General features: G+C 35.3%; 3 protein-coding genes across 4 annotated transcripts; 2 read left to right on the top strand and 1 right to left on the bottom strand.

The window, feature by feature from the left end:
• Positions 1-414: 414 nt before the first annotated feature.
• On the top strand, positions 415-6,200 carry LOC105168508 (hexosyltransferase GAUT11). Its single transcript, XM_011088614.3, has 2 exons — positions 415-1,078; positions 4,372-6,200. The coding sequence occupies exons 1-2, from the start codon at positions 923-925 to the stop codon at positions 5,818-5,820; spliced, it is 1,605 nt and encodes a 534-aa protein (XP_011086916.1). The 5' UTR covers positions 415-922; the 3' UTR covers positions 5,821-6,200.
• Positions 6,201-8,602: 2,402 nt separating this feature from the next.
• Positions 8,603-12,793, bottom strand: ASPGA1 (N-terminal nucleophile aminohydrolases (Ntn hydrolases) superfamily protein). Its single transcript, XM_011088613.3, has 4 exons — positions 12,459-12,793; positions 11,719-11,952; positions 10,681-10,767; positions 8,603-9,234 (listed from the first exon to the last, which is right to left on the bottom strand). Exons 1-4 carry the CDS (start codon positions 12,618-12,620, stop codon positions 8,752-8,754), a joined length of 966 nt encoding a protein of 321 aa, XP_011086915.1. The 5' UTR covers positions 12,621-12,793; the 3' UTR covers positions 8,603-8,751.
• Positions 12,794-14,569: 1,776 nt separating this feature from the next.
• On the top strand, positions 14,570-20,039 carry LOC105168506 (D-aminoacyl-tRNA deacylase). Of its 2 annotated transcripts, XM_011088610.3 has the most exons (9): positions 14,570-14,840; positions 15,403-15,583; positions 15,687-15,829; positions 17,111-17,174; positions 17,363-17,415; positions 17,583-17,638; positions 17,938-18,012; positions 18,310-18,498; positions 19,620-20,039. In XM_011088610.3, the coding sequence occupies exons 1-9, from the start codon at positions 14,601-14,603 to the stop codon at positions 19,705-19,707; spliced, it is 1,089 nt and encodes a 362-aa protein (XP_011086912.1). In that variant the 5' UTR covers positions 14,570-14,600; the 3' UTR covers positions 19,708-20,039. The 2 variants fall into 2 exon arrangements, with proteins under 2 accessions (XP_011086912.1, XP_011086913.1); XM_011088611.3 differs by lacking the exon at positions 18,310-18,498.
• The last annotated feature ends 548 nt before the right edge of the window (positions 20,040-20,587 follow it).

The raw sequence follows: 20,587 nt of genomic DNA, 5'->3' as shown, positions 1-20,587 counted from the left end.
TATTCTTTTTGAGTATACACAAATTATTCATGACAATCGAAAAGTAGTGGCAATTTATATAATGATATTGATACTTTTTAGGGTGTATTTCTTCATAAAGCGGAGATGGTTTGTAAATGATAATGATATTTTTTTATGAATATATATATATATATATATATATAACTTTTTAAAAAATTAGAGATAATTTGTGTATATATATCATATGTTAGGAGGTGCAGATGTGATTATCCCATTCGAAAATCATCTTTTTGACATGTTTTTCCAATCTTAACTCAAGAAAAACACTTCAAATTTCCAATTTACAGATTTTTTCTTTATTTAGGGAAAAGATATTTACTTAACATTTTTATGCTGCATTACACTAAAAATTCCACTAGTAAAAATAGATATTACCTGGGCTAGTAGGAAACTGGCACATGCTCTTCATGTCTTGGTCCTCCCCTCTTCACTAGATTTGCCCAAATTGCTCCCTTCTGAATGAACACAAAGAAAATACACACACTAACATTTCTCTACTCACTAGAAGAGGTGACATTTTTGTGTAAGTGACAGAGCTTTCTAACACTCAAGACCAATCTATACTCCCTGGATACACAGAGATTGATACCCCTTTTCCTACTGGCAATCACCTCAGCAATTGATTCATACTGCCCCTCTTATTCCCATATCTGCATTTCGTACTGCACATGGCAACAATTTGAAAAGGGTCTATCCTGATCATCAAATCTCATGCATGATGAGTTTTGCTTCAAGTTCTTGATTTTGAGATAGAATTATTAAGTGGGTCTTCAACAATTCTTGATTTGGAGGTGAAAGATTTCCGTCTTTTGCCTTCCAGCGGTTGGTTTGATCCTTTTTGATTGATGGGCTGTCTTCTATTCTTGATTTGGCACTAAATTGTGGAAGAAGCCGGTGAAAGATGCGGCGGCGGGCGTCCGACTTTCGGCGCCCGGTTCGGAGGAGGCTGTCGTGTTGGATCTGGGCACTTCTTTTGTTGTCTTTGATTGCAGGTTTGGTTTTGTTTGCTGTTCAGCATAACTATCATGATGAGGATCACGTGGAACAGCCTGTCTTGGTAACACTAGAGCCACTATTTCTATTACTGATGTTTATTTATTGTTTCTGTCTGGGTTCTGTTTGTTCTTGGATTTGTGGAATTGCCACTTTGAGTTGAATGAGTACTCTATCAATTTGATAACATAAGAATTTTCACTCCTTCCTGAAATCCATAATAAAAATCAAATCGTATATGATTTAAATTTTGTGAACTTGATCCAAGAATAATTGATGCTTTCGCCTTTATTTTGCCCGAATGATCTATAGAAGATTAGATGCCCTGACTAATTTTGTTGCTTGGAAAGAAAATTCTCATTGTGTGTATATATATGTTTCTTTAAAAGTGAATCTGAGCGTGGAATGTTTTTTCTCAGTATAGAACTGTTCAGTGTATGGATTCACAGCCTGAAGGCCGTTCCGAATAAAGCATGTGTACAAGTAAAAAAAATATTTCAAGATTAAGCCCTTAATATTATGAATAATAACTCTGGTTGTGTGATAATATCTCAAGTAAATATATTAGGATCTTACAAGAATGTCAAGAGTTATGCTATCACCTTTAGACATCCATTGCTATTTAGTGGTTTTGCTCTTGGTTAATAGCCTAATTTGTGCCATAGTTCCATAGAATGTGCCACTTGTACTGCCACATGGTTGGCTTCATTTTTATTGTCAGTTGATTTCTGGAATAACTGTTGTTGACGAAGAGTTGTGTTAGTTTGACATTCTAAAATGATCAACTGTAAAGGCTTCGATGTGATGAGGAATTTGTCTGGATGTATAGAATTTAACAATATGGAGGAAGTTGGACATTGCGTAGTATGTGTTTCCATCTCCATAACATAATTCAGAGAGAAAGATACTTCAGGGAGACACCAAAACATAAAAGACACCTGTAATGGATGCCAAATCTGCATTATGATGATTACATTGGGTGCTCTAGTAAGAGACTGAAAAATAGTAAATCTGTGGAGCCGTAGTGAACCAGGATCCATATTAGGTATTTATGGACCCAGTCAACTGTTAATAAAGCTTGATTTAAAGTTGCTCTTTGAAATACCTGATTTAAAGCTAGATTTTGTAGCTAGTCCCTATGGCTCTCACTCGTCAGTGGTCTGGTCCTTCCTTTGTTACATTCTTGTAATTCTAATTGTCCATTCTTTACCTGATATGTGTCTAACAAGATATCTCAAGACATTTCTATATGCAATCTGGTGACCAGTAGAAGATAATTGGGCATCTGCGAGCTATCCTTCCGTGTGCCAGTTCTTTCGAGGACTTGATCAGGTTAGCTGGATGGAAGTACTATTAGAGAAATGGGAAACTTGATGGGACAACGAAGGTTCCTTCCTATTTAAAGGTGTACAATGAGGTTGTGGTGTTGTGTTAATATGCACATGGAAAGAGATAAAAGACTGATAGCTGCTGAAGATTCATTTGGAAAATTTCTTGGTGAACTCTGGAGGTCCTTTCCTGTTGCCCCCCCCACCCACCCAAAACCAAAAAAGAAAAGAAGGGAGCCTGCTGCCCTTCCTACCCATGACCTAAGATGGTTCAATTGAGGTCCAACAGCACGTCAATGATATTCAACTGAGTGCAGTATGTTTTAATACTAAAAGTGTGAAGACCAAGCAGCAACATGGAAACTTTCTACTGAGATGTGTGAGCTGTGAAAAATAGTGGGAAATTTAAAGGTTATGGCACCAATAGGGGTTTGTGTAACCAAGTTCCTGGAATTGAATGGACCATATAAGTCTATGTAGATTGTCTTAACTTACTCTTTGGCTATCTGGAAAGAAACTAAGATGACAAGGCAAATCAATCCATTAGATATTGATGGTGAAGGTTGAAATTCAGCTATGACATGAGTTTCATGAAACTTAGTGCTGCAGTTTTAGGATAGTTAGAAGAGGCCTTCCCTAAAATGGAAACGACTAGAAGTAAACTTTAAAACTGAGTCCGGGGTTCAGAATTAGGACCCTCATTTTGGTGGAGTAACCCACTTATGATGTTTCATTAAAAAGAATTTCAAGTGATAATGTCGAGCCTGATATATTTAAGCTCCTCACCAAACTTTACCAAATAGAAGTTTTTGGTTGTACCATATTTTCCTGTTTAGTTTAAGCTCAGTTGTGCTGATGAGTGAGATGCACAAAGAGATAAATGAATCAAGCTGCATACCTTGGAGATTTTATTGCCCCCACAATCTGTTAATTGGTTCTACTTGGGAGTTATCTTAGTTCTTCATCTTTCCAAATCTGGATTCTTAACATCTGATATATTTTAAAGGGATAATTTAATATGATACATTCTTCAATTTATCTATACTTTGGGAAATGACTATGTTTAGGGTCCATCATGTAATTGTTAATTCTCGGTGGAAAAAGTGAAAGGGGCTGAAGCACTAGGCTCAAGTCCCACCGAAGTGTAGGAAATAGCATACATTTATACTTTTAGTTATCTTCACGTTTATTTAGGCCTAACGGTTTAGTCAAATGGCCAAATTTTTAGGTCATTGCTTATTTGAATCTGCCAGTTACTTCATTGGAGAAGAGAGTAGTAATAATTATTTACCTTCCCAAGAAAGCATAAGGCATCCATATCAAATGTGGAATAACAGAAATTTGGGATTCTGAGAATACTAAAAAGGTTTTACAGGGATCTTTGTAGTTTCTGAAGTTTCGGTATTTGATGCATCTGAGGAGTTACAGATTAGCACTTTGTTCAGAGTCCTCAGTGTCTTCTTCGCCCTCTTTTTGTTTCTTAAATTTTTCACACTTTATTGACGTGCAACACTATAGTTAGTGTCATTTAGTCCTTGGTAACTTAAAACACCAAATCAAGTTTTCTTTAAAAATACCGATATATGATGGAAAGCCCAAAACCAATAGAACTGCTGAAAAGAAATATAGGCAAGGCCCATTCGTGTCTCTCTTCCTAACTGTATTTCAGGACTTTTGTGCATTCTATATGAAACTTCTCCTTTTTTTTATCTCAGTTGGAGCCTTACTGCTAAACCTGAGATTGAGCTTGCTTTACAATTTTCCGCTATCAATTTCACATTTTGACTGTATGTAATAAGATAGAGCATTTGATCTACTTCGTCTGCATCATTGTGTTTATTGCTTCAAACTTCTCTGTTGAGCTAGAAAGAGGGTACACTATTTGATTTCTTTTTATGTTCTCAGTTTCTTTCTTGTTTACGATGCTGTATTAAGCAATTTGATATGTTCCTGTGACATATTTTCTCCAGCAATTTACTTGCTATTCATGTAAATGTGGTCTCAAGTGTAAAATTCCTGTTATTTCCAGGAGATACATCCCAGAAATGTTGTCCACGAGAGTCGAAATATAACTGATGAAATATTAAGTGCTAGATCATATGCAAGACAATTGGCAGAGCAAATGGCCCTTGCCAAAGCATATGTTGTTATTGCAAAAGAACACAACAATCTCCATCTTGCATGGGAGCTTAGCTCTAAAATAAGGAGTTGTCAGTTCTTGCTCTCCAAGGCTGCAATGAGAGAGGAGCCCATATCTCTAGATGAAGCTGAACCAATCATTAAAAGTTTAGCGGCACTCATTTTTAAGGCGCAAGATGCACATTATGATATTGCAACCACAATGATAACCTTGAAAAACTTTATTCAATCTCTGGAAGACCGTGCAAATGCAGCAACTGTTCAGAGTACAGTATTTGGACAACTAGTTGCTGAGTCTCTACCCAAGAACCTCCAGTGCATTGACATTAAACTCACAGCCGATTGGCTCCAGAGCAAGTCCATACAAGAGCTTGCAAAAGATAGGAGAAACTCTACCCGACTAGTGGACAATAATCTTTTCCACTTCTGTATATTTTCGGACAACGTTCTGGCTGTTTCAGTTGTTATTAATTCTACCATCTCTAATGCCGAACACCCAAAGCAGCTTGTATTCCATGTCGTGACAAATGGAGTGAAGTATGGGGCCATGCAGGCTTGGTTCCTTAGTAATGATTTTAGAGGTGCTACAATAGAAGTCAAAAATATTGAAGACTTCTCTTGGTTGAATGCATCTTATTCTCCTGTAGTGAAACAACTACAAGATACAGATTCAAGAAAATTCTACTTTGAAGGTTCACATGATTCTAATTTCGAGCCGAAGTTCCATAATCCAAAGTACATCTCATTGTTAAATCACCTTCGATTCTACATCCCTGAGATTTATCCCCAGTTGGAGAAGGTTGTTTTTCTTGATGATGATGTTGTCGTCCAAAAGGATTTGACACCTCTCTTTTCACTGGATTTGCATGGAAATGTGAACGGGGCAGTTGAAACTTGTCTTGAAGCTTTCCACCGGTACTACAAATATCTCAACTTCTCGAACCCACTTATCAGTACCAAAGTTGATCCGCAGGCATGTGGATGGGCATTTGGCATGAATGTCTTTGACTTGATCGCATGGAGAAAGGCAAATGTGACCACAAGGTATCACTATTGGCAAGAACAGAATACTGATAAGTCTCTGTGGAAGCTTGGCACACTTCCTCCTGGACTGCTAGCTTTTTACGGATTGACTGAGCCTCTTGATCGAAGATGGCATGTCTTGGGATTGGGCTACGACCTGAATATCGATAACCGTTTGATCGAGACTGCAGCAGTGATTCACTTTAATGGGAACATGAAACCGTGGCTAAAGTTGAGCATTGGCAGGTATAGACCTCTGTGGGAGCAATATGTGAATCGGACACACCGATATCTTCAGGACTGTGCGACAAGTTAATATATGATAGTCCTGAGTTGCGGGTACAATCCGATTGCTTTTCCATTTTCTTTTTTTTTTTTCAAGTTTTCAAGAATATGATTGCATTAGTATAGCACTAGAATAGTAAAAATTTTGGATTGATGAGGATCTCTTGTCTTCTTTCACCTATTTCAAGTTACAAAATCTTGGAAGGGGAATTTTTTCTCACACACTAGAAAGAAACCATGTATGAGATGAGAGTTGTAGGCGATTTCATTTTGGCAGATGAAATTGTTTTTACCTCTAGCATATTGTACTATCAGCATTTTAGAAGTCGTATTATCGCTTAGATTGTATTGTTTTTGCTGTTGTTTCTGTTTGTATATACAGTTTCTAGTGTTCGTTTGCTCTCGTTGAAAGTACGTAGCGTCTTGTAAATCTGCTTATGCTTAGCAAGAAAGTTTGTTTTTCAAACAGATGTATGGTGCTGAGTTCATTGAGTTGTGTTCTCATTTCTGTTTCTGTCAAGTAGTGCAATAAAACAGACAATAAAATGATGAGGTGGTGTAGGTGTTTTTGAAGCCTATATTTTCATTTCTGCAGTAATATATAAGCTATGGTTATTTGATTCTCCAAGTTTAGTGTTTTCTCTATTTGCTTTCTTGTATCATTTGGAAGAATCACCAAAATGTTTGGCTATTCTTGTTGCATGGATAACTAATTATGTGCACATATGTTTGTAGTGCAGATAATTTGAGAAAAATTCTAACCTAGATTTGCTTGGCCCGAATTCAGTCCAAATCATATAACAAGTGTATAGATTTGCTTGGCCCGAATTTAGTCCATATCATATAACAAGTGTATATACTTTACAAGGGTGACTGGGTTAATCTACATTTTTTTTGGACCAGTCTGGGTTAGATAATTTCATGATTGGTATTAGAATATTTGGTAAGATGATAATTTAACAACTTATTTACTTTGTATCGATTATTGTGATAATTTTATGATGTATTTATTTTTGCAGTTGTTACGAGGATAAATGTGTAATTGACAAAATTACCCCGTAAATAGGACTAAAACATCAATATCACATGGTCACATCACAAAATATAAAATATTTGAAAATATTTAAACTTTTTATATGTACATCTTATACCTATATAATTTTTCCCACCAGAACCATATTCATCATCATCAAATATAATATTATGAATATTAATATAATATATGTCTAATAACAGATTATTAAAAAATATTGATATATAATAATAATATCAAATATATATATCTAACTTGCGCAAATTATTATAAATTTTTAACACCAAAAGAAATTTTTATTTTTAAAATTTATGTACTTGTTATTCTCTAATTTTGAACTTATAATAAATACTTAGTATAAATAATAAAGTAAAATTTAAAATAAACTCATAACTGATTATTTATATTATATCCAATTATTATAAGTAATTAAAAAAAAAATTCGCTACTGCCAAACATCATCTTCTTCCCTATAAGAAATCGTGGGCCCTTGGCCGCTAACTTCCCAGCCCACCGCCCTCGCCCTCGCCCCTTCTCTACCCATCGACGACACAAACCGAATTAATGTCCGGCCCTTGCACAAAGTAAAAGAAACTTGACCAAACTTTTCAAAAGCATTACCCCTTTTGGGTTCCTCACATATTATCAATTAATTCTTATTTTTCTTCTCAACATGACAAGACTTACTAATTTAATTATACAAAATTTTATACTTTTTGCATAATTTAACTCAAGAGTATTTTAGGCTTGTATAGAAAATATTTTTCTTGCTTGGCTATATCGATAAGTCATGAATTGATTATATAATAAAATTAATTTAGCGTATTTCTCCTCTAAATATTAATGAGAAGACAATTCAAAGTATAAAATTATGAACGAGTTTGAAAAATAAAAGAGGTGAACAACCACGTTATCCCTCCCAACATATCTATAATTTTGACTCCTCCAACTATGAAAATCTATTCTAAATTTTTTGACTTTTATTTGAAGTGATAGTACTATTATTTATTAGTATACGCAAATTATATAATTATGATTGATAGAACAGTAAATGGTTTTCCCCATATTCCAAGAGAAATGAAAGATAATTCTCTTAATAAATTTTAGTAGACACCACTACAAAAAAATGTATTTTTCCATGGTTAATTATTATAGTTAAAAATAAAATATTGCAATAGATCAATAATCATTAGCCACAATGATACAATAACTATTAGTCGTCATTTTAGCATGCAAGGAAACGTTGACTACCTTAAACTCATTAAAAGTGTTTCAGTAATTGGTAAGAACTATGGTATATGCTTTGGCCAATAGCTAAAATGATGATAAGTATTTGAAAAATCACAATTGCACTCTTTGATATTATAGTTATAATCATAAGTACATCTAATTAGTAAAATTACACAAATATTCCCTAAAGTACATTGCGCTAATATTCCCAAAATAGAACTTACATAAATATTACCTAAAGTACATTGCACTAACACTCTCGAAATAGATGTAATTACAATTTTCCAAAGATAAAAAATACTTTTGTATTTAGACCTAATCTCAAGGGGTGGTAATTCACCCTTTAATGTTTCTAACCAAACCCAAAATTTTTTCCTTATACATTTTCTCTAATTTCCTTTTTTCTTTTTTGCATTCTTTCATCACAGCCTCAGAGCGGGGGGTAACACCAAGTTCATAGCCACGGTTCTTGGTACTCTGTGATGCCCAAGGAAAATAAGAAGGACGGTTATTATGGTTCAGATCAGCATGACCTATTATATTCAAGAAATTAGTCACAGAATTCCGGAACTACCGATCAGAACTGAAGAATATGTTCAATATCAGCCAACATTCAAGTGTCAGTAACGTCAAACAGCTGATATACCGGAGAATTTGCTAAATAAAGAACAATTCGAAATTTCTGCAGGGATATAACAATCAATCACATGGCTCGTTGGGCCAAATTCCAACCTCAGTATAACCATCTTCGGTAGCGCATGCTCTGAACATGCCAACTGTGTTAAATGGCATCGTAACTTCTCCTTTGGCAGACACGGCGATCAAACCAGTGGTGCGCTTTGGTGTACACTCATCTATAATGTGGGTTGCCGCTTCGCTGAGAGAAAGCCCTTTGTACTCCATAAGAGCAGCCAGTTCTCTTCCAACAGTAGCACGGATTATGGCTTCGCCTTTGCCAGTAGCAGAGACGGCACATACACTATTGGCATATGTGCCTGCTCCAATGATGGGCGTATCACCAATTCTTCCCGCCATCTTGTTGACTAATCCACCAGTGGATGTAGCAGTGGCTAAATTTCCTTTGCTGTCAACAGCAACACATCCAACTGTTCCAATTTGACTATCACCTTTAAGAAGTGATGCTTCGTCATCAACATTTGGGATTGGTTGTGTAAAGTCGATCTACAAAGAAATGACAGATACATTAGCTGCTATTTCAGTGATTGTATGACCAAACTCTTGTTGAGATATATATCACAGGCTTTGGGAGCATATCCTTAAATGTAGGGGTGTGCAGAAAACCGAAAAATCGGATCGAACCGAAAATTTAGTTTTCGGTTTTTCTTTTAAAAATTTTCACCGAACTTTTAAATAATAAAATATATTTTTACACATATTAATATTATATATATTAATATATAATATATTAATATTATATTGGTATTTAATTTAGAATTTAATTTTGGTATTTTGGTATTGTATTTTTGGATAAAATTGAAAAAATATCACAATTTCGGCTTAAAATATCAAAATATATTTTTTTTTTTAAAAAAGGAAAAAAACGGTTTTTTCGATTTTTAAATCGAAAAATCGAATTTGGTTCGGTTAAAACCAAACCGTTTTCGAGTTTACAAAACCCCGAACCGAACTTTCGGTTAACCGGAAATCGATTCGGTTAACCGGTTTGCACACACCTACTTAAATGTTTGCTTACATTGTTCAACAGCTAGGAAGATTCATAGGAAGATTCAAGAGCAGATGTCAAATGTCAGGAAGTATTTGTTCTTAAATACTACAAAATGTCATGCTTCATTCCTATGAAAATTCTGATCTTTGCTGAATCCCATGACCTGCTGGTGCAAAGAAGAAAAGCTGAAAAACAATAAAAGGCATTCTTGCTAGTTTTAGTGCTTTCAGATGGTTCAGTGTTGACTAGATGCTGATGGATTGTGTTGTGTCAAAGTTTGTTCAACTGTTTTATACTTCAGGTACTTTTATAAATTTAGAAAACAGAATTTTGGAAAGTTTCAGAAATTAAAAGGGACCTCATATTTATATTATACTTCCCAGAAATGATTTTGATGCAAGCACAAACCACGGGTTTGCCTGTTAAACATGCACATGTCTTCTTGTCCTAACATGCAAACTAAATATCTTCTCTGCTATGATGAGAGTGGAAAGAAATATGGTGGTATCTAACTTTCCTGTGAGTGAAGACATTTTTTATATTCTGCAGCTAGCGCTTTCGCGAGTACTCAGAAATTTGGCAACGCAGTTTGCGTTTGTATTTCTCCCATAAATTACGGAACACTCTGTTTTGTGGAAAGAAAATGCAAACAAGTTTATCAAACATATCTAAGTGTTGTGTCAAGAAGTTACAATCAGGAACACAAAATTAGATATAAAATGGGTTACGACTTACCATGTGGGGACTACGAATTCAATCACTCTAGAAATTCAAGAGATCAAAATAGTAAGAGGTTGTCAATTGGAAATGAATGGCAAAAAGCTTTTACAGTTTAAACACAATAACACTTCAAACTCAATTTCCTGAGCTGGAGCAGGGGGCAATGGGTTTCACGTAGATTGGCAAAGGGTAAAAAGAAAGATGCCAAGGAAAGAACATACCTGAACACGGTTAGCTTCTTTTGCTTGTTTTAGTCTCTCAATGTTTTCGGGAGTTATAAAATAGCTTGAATCAACAGTTTCAATGCCCTTCACCAAAACAAGGACCAATAAGCAAAACGGAGAGAAGGCAGAAACCACCATTGTCATTACAATCAAGAGAAAATCATGGAATCTACTATATGCAGCACAATTACATTAATAAATACCTTAGGTAGAAAACCTACACTTAAACTGCATGCATTACATAGTCAAGCTAGTAAACATTCAGCAGAGAAGGCCTCATGCATGCATTTCAAGAACTAACACTTCGAGAGCACTTCATGTAGCAAAAGCATAAAACAGAGGAGCATCATTACAGAGCAAAAACAAAGAGAATCAACGTCAACGAATAAATTAAGTAAATTGATTATGAGTGAATTAGGGTAACTAATTTCATGAGTGTTGAACACAAAGTGATAAGTTCAACACTAAATTAAATTAACTGGAATAATGGAATTAGGGTGAGTAATTTCATGAGTGTTGAACACAAAAGCTATAATTTTAAACAAGAAAGCTCATTTTCAGCTATTGTTATGATGGTTTTCGGAATAGAAAGTATTCCAAATATGGAAAATTTTGATAGTAAACTACCTCTGCGGACTTTAGTACAGGTGAAGGGCAAATATCTGCATAACATCCCTAGAGAAACAGAAAGAGAAAGTGGAATTTGTCTGAATGTGTCACTAATTTGCACTAGCATGAACACATGATCAGCATGTGAGCCTCCTATACACTATTTCACTTCCTTGAACAGACTTTTAGGTCAGCCCTGTACTCCAATAAGCCCATGAGCTTGCACGCAGCAACATTTCGACCACAGAACATAATATGCTGAAAGTAACTCCAAAGTAGATGCAAATAGCACGTAAAAGGTAGATATATGACGGCACAACGTTGAAATAGAATCTAATCGAAGTATCTTCTGAAACTTTATCACAGAAAAAAGAGACTGAATGGAAAAGGAATACTGAAAGAGAAACTGAGAAAATCATATCTAACTTGTTCCCTTGCAAATGCCTCTGCTCCAGCAAATCCGAGATAGATGTGAGGAGTTTTCTCCATAACTAGCCTTGCTAGAGAAATGGCATTTTTAACTGTAGTAACACCAGAAACAGCACCACAGTTCTTTGTATTTCCATCCATGATACAAGCTTCCATCTCTACAGTGCCATTGCTCGTCAACACAGAGCCTTTGCCAGCATTAAAATTTGGATTATCTTCCAGTTCACGGACCTGCAAAATTCAACTAAGATTAGAAAGAAAGCCTCGATTTCTATTATTTTTTATACAAAAACATAAAATAGGGCTGTCTCCAACCCTAGATCAACAGACATAGAGTTTCTCTTGTTTTCACAGTGCAAAAAAGTTGGAGCATTGTCTCAAGACAGGCAACATCCAAACGTGAAACTCCACGCATAATCCAATAGTTTGACTTCTTTTCTCTAAGTTACTATCTCCATTCACATAGATGCGGAACACATATAACCTCAACCGTGTTGCACTGCTTCAATCTAGAAAAATTCTCACAAGCTCAGTTAACAGTAGAAACACGCCTGATCATCAATCAGCATACAAAAGTACAGACATGTGCAGTACACGCAGTAAGAACAGAAGAAAAGTAAATTTCCACCAAATCATTCCAGGAAACCAAAACGAGGAGACCACACCACGCGGATTGCAGGTATAAGTACAAAAACATAAAAAGGAAGAACAAACAAGTTGATTTTACAAGTACGTACAACGAGTTCGACGACGTCCAATGGTGATCGACCAGCTTTAATAGCATCAACACCGATCTGGAGACAGTGGCGGAGGGCGGCTTCTCGGGGCTCTCGGCGCTCCGGAGGCATCGACCGTGGGATGTCACCAGCGCCACCGTGCAGTGCTATTGCCCAACCCATCGCCGCCTCCACCACCTACCACTGCAGCTTCCGTTGTCTATGTGCGTGAATTATTGTAGTATGGTACAGTATAATATGTTGTGAGAGAGAGAAAGAGAGAGAGAGAGAGAGAGAGGGGCTCCTCTTCCAATATTCCTATGTAGAATTGAATTTCCTATCCAAATCCTCCCCCATTTTCTATAGTATTTAAGAGTAAAAACGTCGTATTACTATTTAAATAATTCAATTAATATTTGAATTTCACTTTTAATAATATTGTATTAGTATTTAAATATTTCAATTTCACTTTTAATATCACTTTAACATCTAACTATTTTTTTTATTTATTTTGATATTATCTTTTTATATAATACTCATTTTACATTTGAACATTTGGACACAAAAATAACATTAATAGTGAAATTTGGATACTAATTGAGTTATTTGTAATTACTCGCGTATCAAATTGACAATAATTATAAAAGTCGAGTATCAAATAAATTTTACTCTTTTATTTAATATATACATACCATGTATTTATTATTTATTTTATTTATTATACACATTGCATATATATATAAATCAAAATAAAGAATATAATATAATTTAAAATAGAAAATCAAATTCAAATTTTTTGTACTTTACCAAATGGAGTTTTAATTCCAAATTGTCTCAGTCTTTTTCTTTATTTTTTTCACTAAAATAGTAATATTGTAATAACATCACTTAGTATTTTATTTTCTTGGGGCATGTTTGGTTGGATTTATTATGTAGGACAAGATTTGATATTACGCATAATTGGTTGTTGATTGAATTTTATAAACAACACAAAGACAAATGCATTGAATTCCAAAGGCAAGTCGCCTTCTCTCTCTTCTTCATCGAAAACACCACACCTACACCTGCCCAGCTTTTTACTTGGACTTGGACACACGCACACCTAAGTAAGAGATGAAGTGAACTTTATGTAACCTTTCACAGCGGCAGAGGTAAACGAATCGATCTTCCAAATGACCCTTCTCCCAGACCTGATGGTATTGCCTCTAATAAGTTTTGACATATTATCAGTACTAATCTCAAACGTATTATTGTCTTTAATATTCTTAATCCTCATAATTTCATTCTTCTTATTCCCAAATGTGACAAGTCGGAAAAATGTTAATCAATTTCTTTAGTTAATAGTTTTAGACTTTTGTATCGCTAACAATATTCTTGCAACGTTGGAGATTAACCATTTTCTTAAAACCAAAGCATATGGTGAGAAGGGGTTTGCAGCTTTGAAACTCAATACGAGCAAAGCTTATGTTCGGTAGAACGATCGTTTTCGAATCAAATCCTTTGTAGATTAGCTTAGTAGACTAGGTTTTCATTCTTTTCAGACTAGGTTGTCATCATTCTTAGATTCGTTTGCAAACAATAAAAACTTATGATCGGGTGGAATAGAAGTTAAGCTTTTTTAAAATTAAATAAAATTATAGACAGTTTTTTATTGTTGGAGAAATTATTAATGCTTTTCTAGTGATAATATTCGTTCAATAATTGACCACTTTGTTAGTTTTTGTTAGAATTTCGTACAAATTTAACACTAAATTGCCCAAGACCTCTTTTCAACCTAAATTATAATTCTACATATTTTTCAAAATTAGTATATTTTATAACACTCATTCAGAATCAGACTTTTACATTTTTTTATAATAAAATCCATTCAACGTCGATTTTTATTTTATTTTTTATAAAATTTTAAACTTTCAAAAAAGTGATATTTTCATATTTTTGTTCAAAAACTACATAATTATATCACATATTAAAGGTATCAAATAATTTCTTAAATCATGATAAAGTACTTATAATTATTGAATTTTATGGGAGTTGGATGAAATTTAACTTATATCAATATTATAAATTTAAAAGAATTTTTTTGATAATATTATAAATGGACTTATACCTAGGAAAATAAATAAAATATTTTTGCTGCACTTATTATCGTTTTCGTTTGTGAAAATGACTCTTGTTGGTCTTCTAGCGAGAGTGAGGCTCATAGATTTCGGCCATTGTAGAAGAGCAGCAGCTACAAGATTCAACAGTGGGTATATTGCAAACTCCAGCGGGAAAAACACTTACACAACCAGTATTAGAGAGATGGTGACGTTGGTTGTGGCCACCACCGTCGACCCAGCATCCGTCGGCCCGGCCTCCGCCCTCTTGTCAATGCCCGGCTGGCAGCCTGGCCCTTCACTCCAGGTTTCTGTTGTCATGCTTGTTATCTTGTTCATAATTTGATCATTCCATGATGTATGAAGAGATGGGTTCTTTTATTCATGACCAGTGAAAGAAACTATATGTGCCTACTTTTTCAAGATTGGTTATTTTGTTTGATCAAGATGAACCTCTGATGATTGAGGGTTAGCCAGATTTTAGATTAATTTTTCTGTCAACTGCAGTTTTAAATGGATTCAGAAGGTGGTTTCTGTTGTGCTGATGGTAAATAAACAAGAATTGTGAAGATGGGATGCTGAGAAATTAGACCTTCGTGTTGTTGTTTAGCTTAGTACATGTAGGGATGGAGCTAAAACTTGTAATCTTGGGTGTAATAAAGATATTTTGATTCAAATGGGAGAGTGCCTTTAAATTTGAAAAATGTAAATTTTTCTTACTCCAAGTAATTTACATATAAACTATTGATAGTTTGATGTTGAGGCGAGTGCGATTCTACTTGCCTCACTGGGTGAAGTGTAGATGATGAAGGTTTTTTATGATTTTCTTTACTAAAATCTTTGAAAAAAAATTTGTGGTTTGAGTTTAGGGTATCTCAAGTTTTGTGAACAAGGAAGTGAGGCTGTTGAAGCATGATAGAAGTATTGTACGAGAGGATCACTTGGACAGGAGATGGGAGGAGGCCACTGGTGAGGTCGTTAATGAGGTTATTTTCCTTAGTAGGCACACAGCGGTCTCCAATCGTCCTGCGCTTACAATCCATCCTATTGGTACGCTTGCATTTTCTATTTGTGAGGGCCAACTTGTTGGCTTGATCCTCAATTTCTTGGCAACGTGTGACGAGTATTAAGTCCTGATGCTTCTTACATTTAGGAGTACCCCATCTACAAGTAGGGGATGTACCACCAGCTGGTGGGAAGCCTGGATGGGCTGCACCGCCTAATCCACGTATAGGACCGTGGCTCAGGCTGTTGAAATCTATTGCTGAATCACATAATCTGATTCCTGAATTTGAGGTGATGGAACTTTTTATGCATGTTAATCGTGGAATTAATTTTTTAGTTTCTATATGTTTGTTACAACTATTTATATGGTAAATCATCTCCGTAAATTAGCAACTCTAATGAGATCTTTCATACCATAATTTTACGTAAACAAATGCCGCATTGATCACGTTTGAAACTATATGGCCATTCGTAAACCTATAACGGACGAAAAATGACTCTTCTTATATGTTGGATGTGGTAAATATTTTTATCATGAGCTAAGGAATTATTAAAATTCTGGATTTGCTGAACTCCTCTTATATTTCCATGGTCATACAATATGTAAACTGCATTCTTTGGTGATAGTTATCTTAGGGCTTTTCTTTTCATCTCTTTTGGTACTTCTGGGAGTCTTCCATTTTCCTCTAGTCAAACATTTGAGATGAAACGTAAGGTATGGGTATTCTGTTTTCAGAATCATGTGAGATCTAGATATTTAGTAAACATATAAATTGTCCTTTACAACTGGGAGCTGTTCTTAGGGTAAATCTTTGCATATTTGGTGATCTTTATTTATTCTAGCTCATGAATGTGGAAGATGACATTTGTCTTGTCTTGTTTGGTATACCTTAATTTTCAATCCAGCTCGTAATGGTTCAAGGCCTGCAATTCACTTAACATCATCAAAGTTATCAATGAAATGTATAATGTCTGCGGAAAAGGAATGAAGTAGACCTAGCATCACTACCCGTCTCAAAGCTGAGTCAGATGTCTCCTATTCAATCTTCATCGCATCTTCCAAGTTATGCAATGAACTTTAAAGTTTCTTTCATAATGGCCCAGAATTGCATCATATCTCACACCTTTATGTTAGTTGTTAGAATAACCCCTCATTTCACTATTCCGAATGACAAATAGTGAGGCTTACCCGAACAGCAAAAGACTCCCATTCATCAAATATCCTACCATATCAAATCAAAGATAATGCGGTTACAGACATCAGATAGTAACTCATTTTAAAAGCCGTATAGTTATAGTAATATAGTAAACCCAAATTACACCCTGTTATGCATCTGCATTCTCAATAATAGACATTTATGGATCTCTTAGCGTGAAAAGGTTTTGGAAAAAGAACCTAAACAAATAAAGCAATGGAAAAAGAAGGCCTCGAGATCATTTACATTACCATAGTTCTCTTATTTGACTCATGTCTTCTGGTCTAATGGCATCGTATCCAGTGATCTCATGTAAAGTTGATGTCATTATACAACATATACCTATGAAGTTTCCCTCTTGCTCATCTTGTTGTAGATCACATTGGAAGCAACTCATCATGGCCCGGAAATTCACTCACCTACTATGTTTGTAGAGATTGGTATTAGTCTTATTTCCAAGCCCTGAACAGCTACTAATATTTATAATCACCTCTTCATATAGTTGTTTACTTCAGTTATATCTCATTTTAGGGTGATAGCAAACAGAAGTTTTACTTTACATTTGTTATTATTGTATTCTTCTCTAGCCTTTATACCTTATCAATTACCATTACTTGTATCATTGCAGGTAGTACAGAAGAATACTGGAAGAGGCAGGATGCTGCACAAGCCATTGCTTTAGTTGGGTACCCTTTTAACTGGAACATGAGTGGATAAAAAACACTGTAGAAGTCGGATGTTATAATATTTGGTGTAAGAGCGAAATAAAATGGTTATTGAATGAGATCGTGATCATTTTTGTTTAGAGGGATTTGTTGACCCATTGTGTATTTGCTGTGTCATTAAAGCTTGTATGGGAAGGACTAGGGCTTGGAGAAGGAACTGCAGTAGGAGACTGGAGCAGGTAATCCTTGCCAAAACATTGCCATGATATGAAATTAAATTCTAATTTCTAAAGGCAAAAGCTTGATCTAATGTAATATGTGGCTCCTTGAACAAACCCTGTTAGGTATACTGAACCCATTTTTGAGTATAAACATTGTTTGGGCCCTCAAGCCTTCTGCATCTGTCAATCACTAAACTCGGGATAGTTATAGTTTTGAAGCTTTATCAAAGTTTAATTGAGAGGATCTGCCTACATGAACTGTTTATTATCTTCTTTTATGCCTCTTTCTATTCCTCAATACACTTTTAATGCTACAGGAACGCTGGACAAAACAAAGTTCTCCTTGGAATTGGTGGTGGACATTATGTACCAAGGCATATGGATATCGTCCTGTAAGTTGTTAATGTCCTACGTTCTTTAGGTGATTTGATGTGAATTTTTTAGGGGAACCTGCTTGCGCAGGTACTTTAATATGACTACAGTGAAAAAAGAAACTACAGTTGTTGAAAGTTTGAAGTATTGTCTTTTCATTAAAAAATATGAAAGAAAATTCAGTAAACAATGGACTTGTGTTAGTACGTACCTTGAGATTCTCGGTTTCCATCTCTCTATCTCCCTATGTGTGTGGCAAAATGGACTTTTAAGTCAATCAATTCCAGGATTGATTAAAAACTTATTTTTTATTTCAGAAAAGATGGTGTTTGGGTAGGCCACCTTCTTTCAGGATATTCATTGCCAATGGTGGATCCAGGTCAATCAAAATCCCACAAAGGCATGCAAGGTGTGGGGGGGACCTGGAAAGAAGCAATCAAAGTTTCATTTGAGACAACAAAAGAAGCTTTTCCAGGGGGAGAAGTTCTGGCTCATCTGGACCACAAGTTAGTCATGCTTCTCCAATAAATGATATTTACAAACGGAACTTAAGAACAAATCGTTCATTACTAATTTGGCTAAGAACATGAACAATATTGGGCAAAAGTAAAACCGAACAAATTACTTGATACACACAAATTGTTATAGCTTCTAGAAGCTGAATTATAAGGTATGCTCATGGGCCAACGTGTAAAGAGATAATCCCATAGTAAATCTCTTCTTTGGACAAGCATAGAAATCGATGTCTCACAAGTGATGCAAAATACATTTAAGCGATGGCTTGTAGGTGGTTTATTGAGTGTTGATTTCTTGCTTCATACTGACTAAACCCATTGTGACGGTGTTGAGAATAATGGACATGAGTGGAGCCATAATATTGGAGATTTGTTACCTAACCCACTAATCAATGTTTTTGAACTTAATCCATACATCTCCTAAGTCGAGTCAAGATAGTTAGTTCAAATGATGGATCAATTCATATCAATTTGTGTCTATGTGTGATGTTATACATTGTTTACTTACAATTTTATGTTTGTAAAATTTCTTAAATGATGAAAAAGAATAAATTTAAGTGACTAATAAATATCCTGAAGTTGAACATAGCTCTTACAAAACTGCAATAAGGGTATGTTATCTGAATAAGTCAACTACCCCCTTGCAAAAGTCAGGTTGTCATTATTTTGGTGATTCTTGAACAACGCAGCCCTTGAACTCTTAGAAAAGAACCTCGCAACCTCGCATTGACTTTTCTCAAAAGTTCAAGGGGTTGCGTTGCTCTTTCTTCTTTTTCCACAGGGGCTTTTTGTCTGTTAGTATTATGGGGTTCTGTTGCATTTAACCTGTTTATGTACTATGGAAAGGGGTCAGCGCAATTTATCAATTTGACCATTGTGGATGGATGGGGTTTTATTTATTGTCACCAATATATACCTCTTGCTGCCTCAAAAACAAATGCTACTTTTCAAATAATGTAGCATTTCTAGTACATTCAAGCCTCCTTGCTAAAAGCCACATAAAATGCCAACTTGATATTTTCATCTGTGTTGTATATAATGCTGTTTTCACTATTATTTGCTCTCCAAGAGCTGGTTATCTTTTTAAGCCAAAGTCGGTTTGGTGAATGCAGGAGTTTCAAAAGTTGGCAGAAAAATGCAATTATTGGATTCCTAGCAGAGCAGGGCATACAAATCGGCAAGCCCGGTGACTTCTGCTAAAAATTGCTGACTGCAAATTGCTTTTGCCCAGTTGCCTTATTGTTTTGAACATTGGATAAAACCTCACTTTAGCATCGCGGGATCTCATTTCTGCCTCATTAAGCCACAATTGAAGGATGTTGCTCCTATTATCATGAACGACTCTTCAGATTCAAGAAACATCATGTCCTAGTACTTCTATATTCATTCTTTTATCTTTGTAATTGGCTTCCGTGGTTTTTGTTATCTGGTCACACGTAAGTGATGAACCTGGTTGATTTATGTATTGATAATACTGTGGTAGCCCCAAGATTGGTAAGGTTGGTAATGAGTATGCAGTTATTCTCTGGAAATCAAGCTAAGTAGTGTGACAATTGATCAAATTTACATACGGACAAGATTACAGAAGGGCAGTTAAAGAAAACAGCACAGGAAATTCCAAGGACCTTCAGCATATTAATAGTAGTCAATATTACGAAGCCACGGGAGGCATGAGCTGAAATGTCAATCTCTCACATCTGCCAATTCAAGCAGAGATTTATATAAATCCCCTCACTTGTAACTGTTGCAGGCAATTATGTTCTTGTTCATGATATACTCTGAGATACCCATCCTTATCTGGTCCTCTAGAGATATATATGCTCCGAATTGGTGGGTTGCACGAGTAAATTAGAGCAAATTTTTATTTGTATTCTTTTCAGGGCAGGCATAAATGAATTAAACTTTCTGAGTTTTAAATTGTACTTGAGACTGATCTAAGTATTAAATGAGTCACGCTCAGCAAAAGTTTGAATTGAATTTCAAATCTTATCTAACTAAAAGAAGGTGGTCGAGCCTGGCCCGTTATAGTTAATGAATTGAGCTCAAACGATGCTTCAGTGGCCAATATTCAGCAGTTTGG

Source organism: Sesamum indicum, linkage group LG8, assembly GCF_026168435.1.
Source record: "Sesamum indicum cultivar Baizhima isolate 11 linkage group LG8, ASM2616843v1, whole genome shotgun sequence".
Lineage (NCBI taxonomy): Eukaryota > Viridiplantae > Streptophyta > Magnoliopsida > Lamiales > Pedaliaceae > Sesamum > Sesamum indicum.
This window is presented reverse-complemented; position numbering and strand designations above follow the sequence as displayed.

Bases quoted from the DNA above. Each gene is read 5' to 3' on its own strand.
- LOC105168508 (XM_011088614.3), top strand. From the start codon at position 923: ATGCGGCGGCGGGCGTCCGACTTTCGGCGCCCGGTTCGGAGGAGGCTG. The intron at 1,079-4,371 runs GTAACACTAGAG...TGTTATTTCCAG, and splicing joins ACGTGGAACAGCCTGTCTTG to GAGATACATCCCAGAAATGT.
- LOC105168506 (XM_011088610.3), top strand. From the start codon at position 14,601: ATGACTCTTGTTGGTCTTCTAGCGAGAGTGAGGCTCATAGATTTCGGC. The intron at 15,584-15,686 runs GTACGCTTGCAT...TCTTACATTTAG, and splicing joins GCTTACAATCCATCCTATTG to GAGTACCCCATCTACAAGTA. The intron at 17,639-17,937 runs GTAATCCTTGCC...TTAATGCTACAG, and splicing joins GCAGTAGGAGACTGGAGCAG to GAACGCTGGACAAAACAAAG.
- ASPGA1 (XM_011088613.3), bottom strand. From the start codon at position 12,620: ATGGGTTGGGCAATAGCACTGCACGGTGGCGCTGGTGACATCCCACGG. The intron at 11,953-12,458 runs GTACGTACTTGT...TGAATTTTGCAG, and splicing joins TGGACGTCGTCGAACTCGTT to GTCCGTGAACTGGAAGATAA. The intron at 9,235-10,680 runs GTATGTTCTTTC...ATTTCTTTGTAG, and splicing joins AAGAAGCTAACCGTGTTCAG to ATCGACTTTACACAACCAAT.